This window comes from Chenopodium quinoa, unplaced genomic scaffold, assembly GCF_001683475.1.
Source record: "Chenopodium quinoa cultivar QQ74 unplaced genomic scaffold, ASM168347v1, whole genome shotgun sequence".
NCBI lineage: Eukaryota > Viridiplantae > Streptophyta > Magnoliopsida > Caryophyllales > Amaranthaceae > Chenopodium > Chenopodium quinoa.
This window is the reverse complement of record NW_018745403.1, coordinates 869,130-879,187: the sequence shown is the minus strand read 5'-3', so window position 1 is coordinate 879,187 and position 10,058 is coordinate 869,130. Positions and strand designations below refer to the sequence as shown.

The window sequence follows — 10,058 nt, the reverse complement described above, 5'->3', positions numbered from 1 at the left end:
CTAATCAAATTTATTATCAAAATTACAATTACATAAAAAACTTAGTAAATCTACAATCTAACTTAAATTAAAACTAAATCTACAAAAATATGAGACTTTCGCGCAAAAATCGATAACGAAAACTCTTACGCCGTTGTTGTTGTTGACGTTGGTTGGCCGTAGTTGTTAATGAATGCGCCGTTGTTGTTTTTGATGTTGGTTGACCGATATCGAAACTCTGTTTTATGAATGTCGCACAAAAATAGAGAATAAAAACTCTGATTTTTTGAATTTCGAACAAAAAATCTGATTTTATGATTTTATGAACAAAAACTCTGGTTCGTTGATGGAAAGAAGGGGAAAGAGAAGAGGAAAGAGAAGAGAGAGAAAGAGAAGAGAAAAGAGAAATGAGTGAGGAGAGGAGAGGAGAGAGAAAGAGAAATGAGGCGCACAGAACGAGGCGCACAAAAGGAAGGGAGAAAGAGGGGGAAAGTGTTTTAGGGTTTTTTTTGTTTTTTTTAATTATTTCGGAAAAATCCATCGGAAATTTCCGACGGATTTGATTTCTGCAGGAAAATTACTGTTCCGACAGATAAAATCCGTCGGAAATTTCCGACGGATATTATTTACGTTGGTACTTTACTGTTCCAACGGAATATTCCGTTGGAACAGCCTTAGTTTTCCTACGGAATTTTATTCCGTCGGAAACTTTTGACGGATTTCCTACAGAATACAAATTCCGTCGGAATTTCTGATATTTCCGACGGAAATACATGTCCGTCGGAATTTGGCCTATTTCTAGTAGTGAAAACAAAAACCACCGCACCACCCCACACCGACGCCACCACCAGCCCCCATATCCACCTTACCATTGCCCCAAACCACCACCAACCACCATACCCACTACCCAGCCACCAGCCCCCCTACCCACTGCCCCACGCCACCACCGGCCACCTCCACTTCGCAATTTAAAATTACAAAAAAAATTATAAAAAACCACTTCCCTACAACCGAAACCAACACCCCCACTTCACTTAAACCAAAACCACTTCACCTAAACCAAAACCACCACCACCACTTCCCCACCCTAACCCAGATCCACCCACCTAATCTAAACTCTGATCGAACCCTAACACAAACCCTGACAAAACAAGAAACCAGATAAAAATCAAAATTTAAAAAAGAAAAAAAAAAAGAAAAAAAAAGACATACTTACCTTATTTCCACCACAAAACTTCAAAATTGGGTTTATGAGGCGAAACTCAACCATGAAAACTCTAGAGTTTTCATTATTGAATTTCACCAAATAAACCTTTGATTTCATCCACAAAAATTCGACCAGGAGAACTAAGAAGAAGGGGAAAGGGAGAAGAAGGGGCGAAATAGAAAAAGAGGCGGTAGCAAGTATGGCGTTCCAGGGGGGCAGCAGCATCCCGCGGAGAAGAGTGAACGGAGGACAGAAGAAAAAAAAGGGATATTCTCAATGGTAACCCCCTACAATTGCTACGCACCAACGGTAAACCCCCTTTTTTTGGATTATACGAAATTGTAGTAATTGGGTGCTGAATTGCTGTTTGCGGTGAGTGGACGGTGAATTGGTGGTGAATGGGCGGTGAATTAGTGGTAAATTGGTTGCTGCAAGTGGCGAATCGGTGGTTGTTGTTACGTGTGCTGCTGTCATTGTTGTTGCAGCGTTAAGGGGGGCGAGCAGAGGCTGCTAGGATGCGCCTGTGGCAGGGCATTGCTGTAGAAGGTGATGTTGCGGGCTGCAGGGGTGGAGCAGGGGGGTTGCTTTGGTGTTTGTTGTTTATGTTGATTGGACAGTTGTGCATCTGGGCTCCGATCGTCTTGTTAATTGACGGTGGGATATGGCTAGTGATGCTGTGGCTAATGAGATGGAGGTGTGAATTGTGAGGCTGCTGCATTGACTGGGTGGGGGCATCGGGTTTAGGGAATGAGAGGAGGGTGGGGCGAGGGAGGCTGGGCGTCGCCAGCGTCGGCCGGGGGTGGTGGGTGCTTGGCGCCGGTAGGGAAAGGGCTGGTGGCTGGGAGAGCTAGGGTTTGGGTTTTTTTTATAAATATTTTTATAATTATTAATTATTAAAAAAAAATTAACCATAGTTAATTTTAATTGACTATTTTATGTTAAAACACCATCGTTAATGTCATCTTTAGGAGAAAAAAGAAAAGTAGTGTCATTTTGTATAATCCAAAAAAAGAGGGTTACCATTGGTGCGTAGCAATAATAGGGGGTTGCCATTGAGAATATCACAGTGAACGGAGAAAAAAAAAAAAAGAGAGAGAGAAAGAGAAGGAGGGGGGAGAAAAGAGAAGGAGAACAGCGAGAGAACGAGGGGGAAGAGAGAGAAAGAGAGGAGAAAGTAAAATGATAGGTAAAGGACAAGGGGAGGTTGACCACTTAATTAGGGTTTTGGGATTTCTTTTTAAAAAAAAAAAACCTAAAGTCCATCGAAAATCCTTAAAAATCTGTCGGAAATGTCCGACGGAACAATTATTTATTTTCCGACGGAAAAATCCGTAGGAAATTTCCTATAGAATAAAATCGTCGGAAATTACATTTTTTCCGATGTCTTCAAATTTCGTCAGAAATTTCTGACGGAAATTCCAAATTCGTCGGGAATTTCCTACGGACTATAAATCCGTCGGAAATTTCGTATTTTTCGACTGATTTTCGTGTCCGTCGGAAATTTATAGTGGAAGAAATATAATAAAGAATCAGTAAAATTAATTTCAGTTCAGTAAAAATGATTTAAATTCAGCAAAATTAATTTAAGTTCAATAAAATTAATATTTATTCAGCAAAAATAAGGTGAGTGAAGGGGGCTAATACTTCGTAGTACACTATTACGTAATTATCCAAAGTTTAGTAACAAACTTTTTGTTTTTTTTATTATCAAAAGTATTAATTATTAGATATCTTAACAAACTTCTTCCTTTTTTATAATATCCTTTTTGATAACCCAATTTAAAAAAATCTGTCGAAAAAAAATTAAAAAAAAATTAACAATAACAAAGTTTCTTGACGAGAAAGTTTTTTCTGAAATGATGACATGTGTATTATGGGGATAATGATAGAGTTGTCAAACGGGTCGTGTCATGTCGTGTTCATGTTCGTGTCGATGTTAAACGGGTTAAAAAACCCTTGACCCAATCCTAACCCGTTTATTAAATGGGTTGAAATCCCTTGACCCAAACCTAACCTGCTTATTAAATGGGTTATCCGGGTAACCCTTTACCCACATAGTATGTAATAAACTAATTAATATCCAATTAAAAAAATAAAAAATAAAAAAAGAAAAAAAACCATCATTAATTCATTAAAGTAACTACAAGAGTTTAAAGTTAGTAGTTTTAGCAAAAGATACCACAGGGGTTTGAAGCTAGTAGTTTTAACAACATAACCATACATAAGAATTGTCTCAAATTAACCGCCAAATTAAATTTTAATTTACAAAAGATGAAAATTATAATTTTCTCGCCAAATTAACAGCCAAAAAATACCAAAAAGTATAAAAGGTGTCAAGGTAATTTACAAAATTACAAATTTTGAATTAAAAAAAGTCAGTTTTTTTACTACTTAATTAATATATTAATCGTGTCGGGTTCAGGTTATTGGGTTGTCGTTCAACCCATTTATATAAACGGGTTATGCGTGTCGATTTCGGATTGAAAATTTCAACCCAAAGTTAACCCATTTAATTTCATGTCGGGTTCGTGTTGATCCAATTATGTAAGCAGGTCGAGAATTCTTGACCCAAACCCGCTTATTTCGTGTTAGGTTCGTGTCTGGTTACCGTGTTGTGTTAGCTTTTAACAACCTTAGATAATGATGGGGATTACTTTAGTATTTAGATATTGATAGAGCAGTTATCCATAAAGAGCTAAGAATGAATGCTAAAATATATTCTAGCTAGGAGGATTCTGTGCAAAGATATATAGAATGAATAGAATTTTCTCATACAATAAACTACTTAAAATCATGAAGATGTGGAGCTAAATACATGCATGAAATCTGTGAGGATAAATTATGGAGTGATATTGTGATAATATCAATTAAGTCAAATATACTATTTGGTAATATTATTAATACGAGAGTCATGCTTTACACGCCTATAAGTACCATAGTTTGTTAATCTCTTAATTAAACATATTATCCATAGAATAATAATTAGTTACATTTTCTCTCACAAAATATGGCAATTAAAGAATACCTTCTATCAGTAATTTTACTGTTGCTCCTTACTTTGGTTCCATTCACAACCCAGTCGAAACAAAACGCTAACCCTTTCGGCTTCCTAAAGAGCTTAGAAGGTTGCAAGAAGGGCCAAAACGTAGATGGTCTTCACCAGCTTAAAATGTACCTCACAAAACTTGGGTACCTCAACAACCATCATGTTTCCCAAAATGAGGTAACTACTAGCTTGACTATTAAAGAAGATAATAAATTATTCGATGAGAGCCTCGAGAAGGCAATCAAAACGTACCAAAGGAATTACAGGCTAAATATAACAGGACATTTGGATGGTGCCACAGTAAAACAGATGATGAAACCTCGGTATGTTGTGTTTCAATATTTCTAGAAACTCTAAGGTAACACTAGCTAGCGTTAGCGTCCTTTACTTTCATATTAATAGAAATTAAAGATCAAATTCAATTTTAACTGCATGTATGTGGTAATATAACCCGGTAGTGGGCACATATACGTAATTTACTAATTTTGAACATACACATATTAGGAAAAAAAAACAAAACTTAAAATCATATATACAGCAAAAATATACTTCGTATATTTATTCTTAATTTTTTAAATTGAAATAAAGTGATGGGAAATTTGTATGCCGAGCCTTATGTTTACGCATATTTGGTAGCCTGGAAATTAATTTGTTTTTATAAGTTGAAGAATTAACCCTTTACACCCATAATTGTATTGCATATATACGAAGTACATCTTGCTACTTAGTATAATTGTAATTTCGCGGAATTATTTCTGTATTTTCCTTGTAACGTTTTAATTTATGCGTTCTCCGTACATTACTTTGATTAATTAACTTGGATGATTCATATATATACCGTAGATGTGGGTGTGCGGACATTGTCAACGGTAGGAATACAATGCAACACAAACACAACAAAACATCCTTGTATGTTCTTAAAGGGAGGAAGTGGCCATCCTCAGAGTACGAACTAACGTTCCAAATCCTGTCCAAGACCCTCGTACCCGGAGCCGGGAACATGACAGTCGTAGTAACTGCTGCATTGAACAAATGGGCACAGGTTAGCCCGTTTCAGTTTCAGGAAGTGCCTGAGGACAGCAAGTCCAATTTGGTTTTCGGGTTTTTCAATGGCGATCACGGGGATGGACGCCCGTTTGACGGTCCTCTAGGAGTATTGGGTCATTCATTTTATCCTGAAGATGGGCGGTCACATTATGATGCAACGGAGGATTGGAGCGAAGACCCGGGACCAAATCAATTTGATCTAAACTCCGTTGTGCTACATGAAATCGGTCACCTTCTCGGACTTGCCCATAGTGCAGACCCTAGTGCTGTGATGCATCCGGGTATTGCACCTGGCGGAAGGCGGAGAGAGCTCCAACCAGACGACATTCAAGGCATTCAAGCCTTATATGGCCCAAACTAAAAGGAGTCGGTGCTTATATATGCAATATGCATGCCAAAGAACAAATGACGACTATTAAGGTCTAAATAAACTTGCATGTGGCGTTGTAAATATTTGGAGATGAAATAGTGTTATCAAAAACGTTGCAATCGAATTTAAAATAACATGTATATATCAGGTCTCTTATAAACACACCCTAAGTGCTTTACCATTGTTTTTTCTTAAAAAAAATGGCAAGAGAAATTATAAGTTTATTGACAATGTTTTATATCAATAAAAACAATAATTTAAGAGCAAAAGCTATTGTAGTACTTTGTATATACCTTCATTTTCATTACACAATTCTTTGTTCTAATAGGTAGACTTGCATATAAAATTAACAAATAAAACAATGTGTGAGAAAAAATGTTAACACATACACTGAGTTCATTTTATATTTGTATACTACGACAATGCTAACCATAATGAGGAAGCGATTTTTAAATCTGCTGCTTACCTAACTTTCATTCACACATCTAAGTATACTGCGTACATATTACATTGCTCATATCATTCCAAAATTAGAGTACTCTAAAGAGTCAAAACTCATTTTTTTCAACTATAACCATATATATAAACTTTTATTTAAAAAAAAAAAATCCGAACTATAACTCGGTTAGTAATGACAATAACAAAATCAAAACACGAAAATAAGTTTATCCAAATTATACAAAAAAAACCTCAGTTTCACTAGCAGATTAAAACTATAGCAAAACCACTAAATTGCTCCTAAATTCTCTTCTTCTTCTTGTTACTCTTTGTAGTTTGGCAATTGCAATCAAACATAGTTTCATAATCACTACTTCCCATACACCCTAACTTTCTCTTCATTCCCTTCCAAAAACCCACCTTCTTTTTACCTTTTTTCACACAACAATTCCTTTCACCAACACATCTTTCCTTAATCTCTTGCCTCTCTTCATCATCATCAAAATCATCCCACTCTTCGTCCTCCACTTGCTTAATCTCTTCGCTTATTCGCCTTCGGCTTCCTTCTTCTACATTACTAGTACTATTACTACAACATCCTCCAACAGCTTTACTAATGTTATCCCTTAGTTGAAGCTGAGACACAAACAAAACTTGTACAACCACTCTCAATGGTAACCTTCGATTTAAGGCCGCGTGATTACATGCTTGAGATGACATCTTTTGAAAGTCCAAAACCCTACAAACTTCTTCCCTTTCTAACTCACCCAACTCCGTGTGTTTATCCAAGTACGCGTCCACTGCCCTATAAATCCCATCCGAGTAACGGTAAGTCCCTACATTTGATGTCGAACTTGCCATCTCTGCCACCTCAGTAAAACTCTTAGCATCCATATTCCTCTTCTTAGCTACCTCTAACAAGTACTCTTCCATGAGCTCCGCCACTGCCACCAAACTCGATGAATCAGGGTCCGTAAAATTCTCATAAAACCCTTTTAGTATCCTTTTTAGGCTCTCTATATCTAGGTTCAAGGCAAGGAGATCCTCTGGTGTAGCGCGATACAACTCCTTACCTATTCAAATTTCCAAGGAAGCCACACATTCTGAACTCGCCTTTAAGGATGTTGCCAATTCATGCATCTCGAACAAGAGAGTGTAAGGGTAGAGAGGGTATTTGTTACTAGTTGTACAAGTAGGCAAAAGTCTCTCTATGACTTCAATTGCTTCACTATCATCAGCATGTTTCTTGAGGTAACGAAATAGGGACCCGGCGATGTTCTCTTGTGGAACCTGTCGTTGTACCATCGCCTCGACGATTGGTTTGTACATCTTCACCGGCAATGAGGTTATATCTTCCGTTGAAGTATCAGAATCTGATGAAGCAGTAGAATGATCACCTTCAGAAAAGAGCTTCCTCCTTGTTACATTACTGTTGTTATTACTAATGGGCCTGTTGTTATTACTATCGTTGGTGTACTCAATCATAATGGGCTGGGCCAGGATATTTGGGTCAGATAATACATGGGCTGTGAGGGCCTCTATACAAAAATCCAAAAGCCCAATCTCAACGGCCTGCTGAAATGTGGGCCCCTGTGATGCTCTTAAAGATCTTATAATTTGGTCCCAACTTGGAAGAATTTTTTGTTTCAAGAATAAAATGGCATTGTTGAGTAAGTTGTTAGGGCAGTGAGTTTCGGTCATCTTAAGATGGTTAGAGAGCAAATGAGAGAGATGATGTTGTCGCTCGTCATTTCGACGTGGAGTCCATGGCAAAATCTTGCTATGAGCTCTAAGGCCACGGGTTCTGATGGTATTTCGTTGAAGAAGACCGAGAGGTCTTCGAAGGGGTTGTTTTCGAGTAAGGAAGCTATTGTGGCCGATTTTTTGGCTAGAAGTCCCTGAAAATAGCCCAAAATAAGTCACAATAATTATTCAAATGATGAGTGATATTTTCATTTAAATTTATATCATAAAACATGGTGAAGAATGCTTACTTTGTCCAACTTGAAGGGGGTATTACACACTAATAGACGGTTATTTGGTGGCATTGTATGTTTGGAACACCTGAAAATTGATGTAAAAAGATGAAAAATTGATTAATTTCATGTTATTGTAGTTTCATTATTCTGGATTTTAGAATATAATGGGAAAAAAAAAATTATAATACCTAGATGATGAATCTTTGGTTCTAGCTATAGTCATCTTGTATACTTCTATGTTACTTGTCCTGTTGTGCACCCTTGACGCTGATTGTGCTGCTGATTCGATACGATCATACAAAATTTTTGAAACTTTCCTTTCTCAAACAAAAAGCAATACCATTATTGTTAGTTTTTTTTTCCTTAAAAATGACTAGAACATAAAGAAAAAAAAAAAACAATTAATAACAGAATAGTAATCTATTGAGATGAATCAATTACATGGTCATGTAATTAGTAATGGTAAAGACACCGTCTACATATAATCTTATTCACATTTGAGAAAGAGAAACATATATATAATCTTCCCAAATTAAAAACCCTACAACATTATATTGAACAAAATTAATTAGTAAATTGATTAGTACTAAAACCAAATCCCTGGTTTGTTAACTCGAATTGTATTTTTAGCATCACATGCACCCCCATTAATGTGTAGATCAACTTATAATTTTATATTTCATCCGTTCATTTCAATTGTCACAATTACTATTATTAATCGGAATTGCACATTAATATCTTTGGCTGTTTTTTAATAAATTTCTTTTTTGAAAAAGAATAATATTCAAATAAAACCGATCATATTTATAGATGTTCTACATCAATATATAGATTATATCACAAAAAAATTAATCAAACATATATATAAACAGTGTAAAAGTTCAAATTATTTAATAAATAAAGGACATATAAAATACTGTTTATATATATCGACATTAGAAAATTAAAATGGTAAAAGTATACCTAAAATTAACACAATTGTAAAATGTATAGTACAAGCAAATTAAATGGGATGACTATGTACTGTATACATACCTTAAAATGGAAATGATAAATTGCTGAATATTATTAATGAAGGCTTGGGGCTTGCCCTCGGGATCACCAAAAAAAAATTAATGAGGAGGGAGAACGGGCAGTGTTTTTTTTTTTTTTTTTTTTTTTTTTGAGTAAATGAGTGATTATGGCTGCCTGCTACAGTAATGCTAATAACCTTTGAGTATAGTGGGAGAGACATATCAGCCGCTCGCACTTTTCTTGTTACATAGAATTAGGATTTGGTTGTTACTTAGCCAATTTTAACGTTTGAACTTTGAATTTGTTGCTATGAAATTTTCATTTTAATTATTCTTTTTGTCCCTAAATATATATATATATTTTTTTTTTAAAGTCCCTAAAATATTTCAAATAAACTACTTCATTTTTTATTTTACAAATGCAACGATATAATCCAACTAAGGCTGTAACTGTTATCTATCAGTCTTATCGTACTATGAGTCTATGAGTATGTCACTAGACAATATAACTGTATCATATTCTCTAATAATTAGAGTGGGTCAAAAATCTATTAAATGAGTAATTTTATTTTTATATGTTACTCTTTTCGTATTTTATTACTTGATCCATTTCTATAATACGGAGTTTTAGGAGGAATATTACTATTTCTATTTCATACTATTTGCAATAATTTGATATAAAGTGTGAGTAGGAAATATCTAATCGTTGCAAATAATATGAATTGGAGATAAAGCATAATTTATGATGGAAGTGTGGTGGTTTTTAAATAAACAAAATCTACAAAAAGTAAAAGTGTGTATAAGTAAAGAGGAAAGAATATGAAAAATATTAAAATATGATAGGAAGAGACTACTAGTAGGGATGGGGAGGTAAATAGTAAAATACTAGGTTAGGTCCCGTGCCATGCAAGTTGATCTACAGTTATATATAGTTAGATTATTGATTGATAAGTATTATAATTATAAATTAGTCAATGAA

At 35.3% G+C, this 10,058-nt stretch overlaps 1 protein-coding gene and 1 pseudogene across 1 annotated transcript; one reads left to right on the top strand and one right to left on the bottom strand.

The window, feature by feature from the left end:
* The first annotated feature begins 4,193 nt into the window (after nt 1–4,193).
* On the top strand, nt 4,194–5,651 carry LOC110713086 (metalloendoproteinase 5-MMP-like). The gene is made up of 2 exons (XM_021891549.1): nt 4,194–4,555; nt 5,076–5,651. The coding sequence occupies exons 1-2, from the start codon at nt 4,194–4,196 to the stop codon at nt 5,638–5,640; spliced, it is 927 nt and encodes a 308-aa protein (XP_021747241.1). The 3' UTR covers nt 5,641–5,651.
* A 322-nt stretch (nt 5,652–5,973) lies between these two features.
* LOC110713085 lies at nt 5,974–8,289 on the bottom strand (annotated as a pseudogene).
* Nucleotides 8,290–10,058: the final 1,769 nt, after the last annotated feature.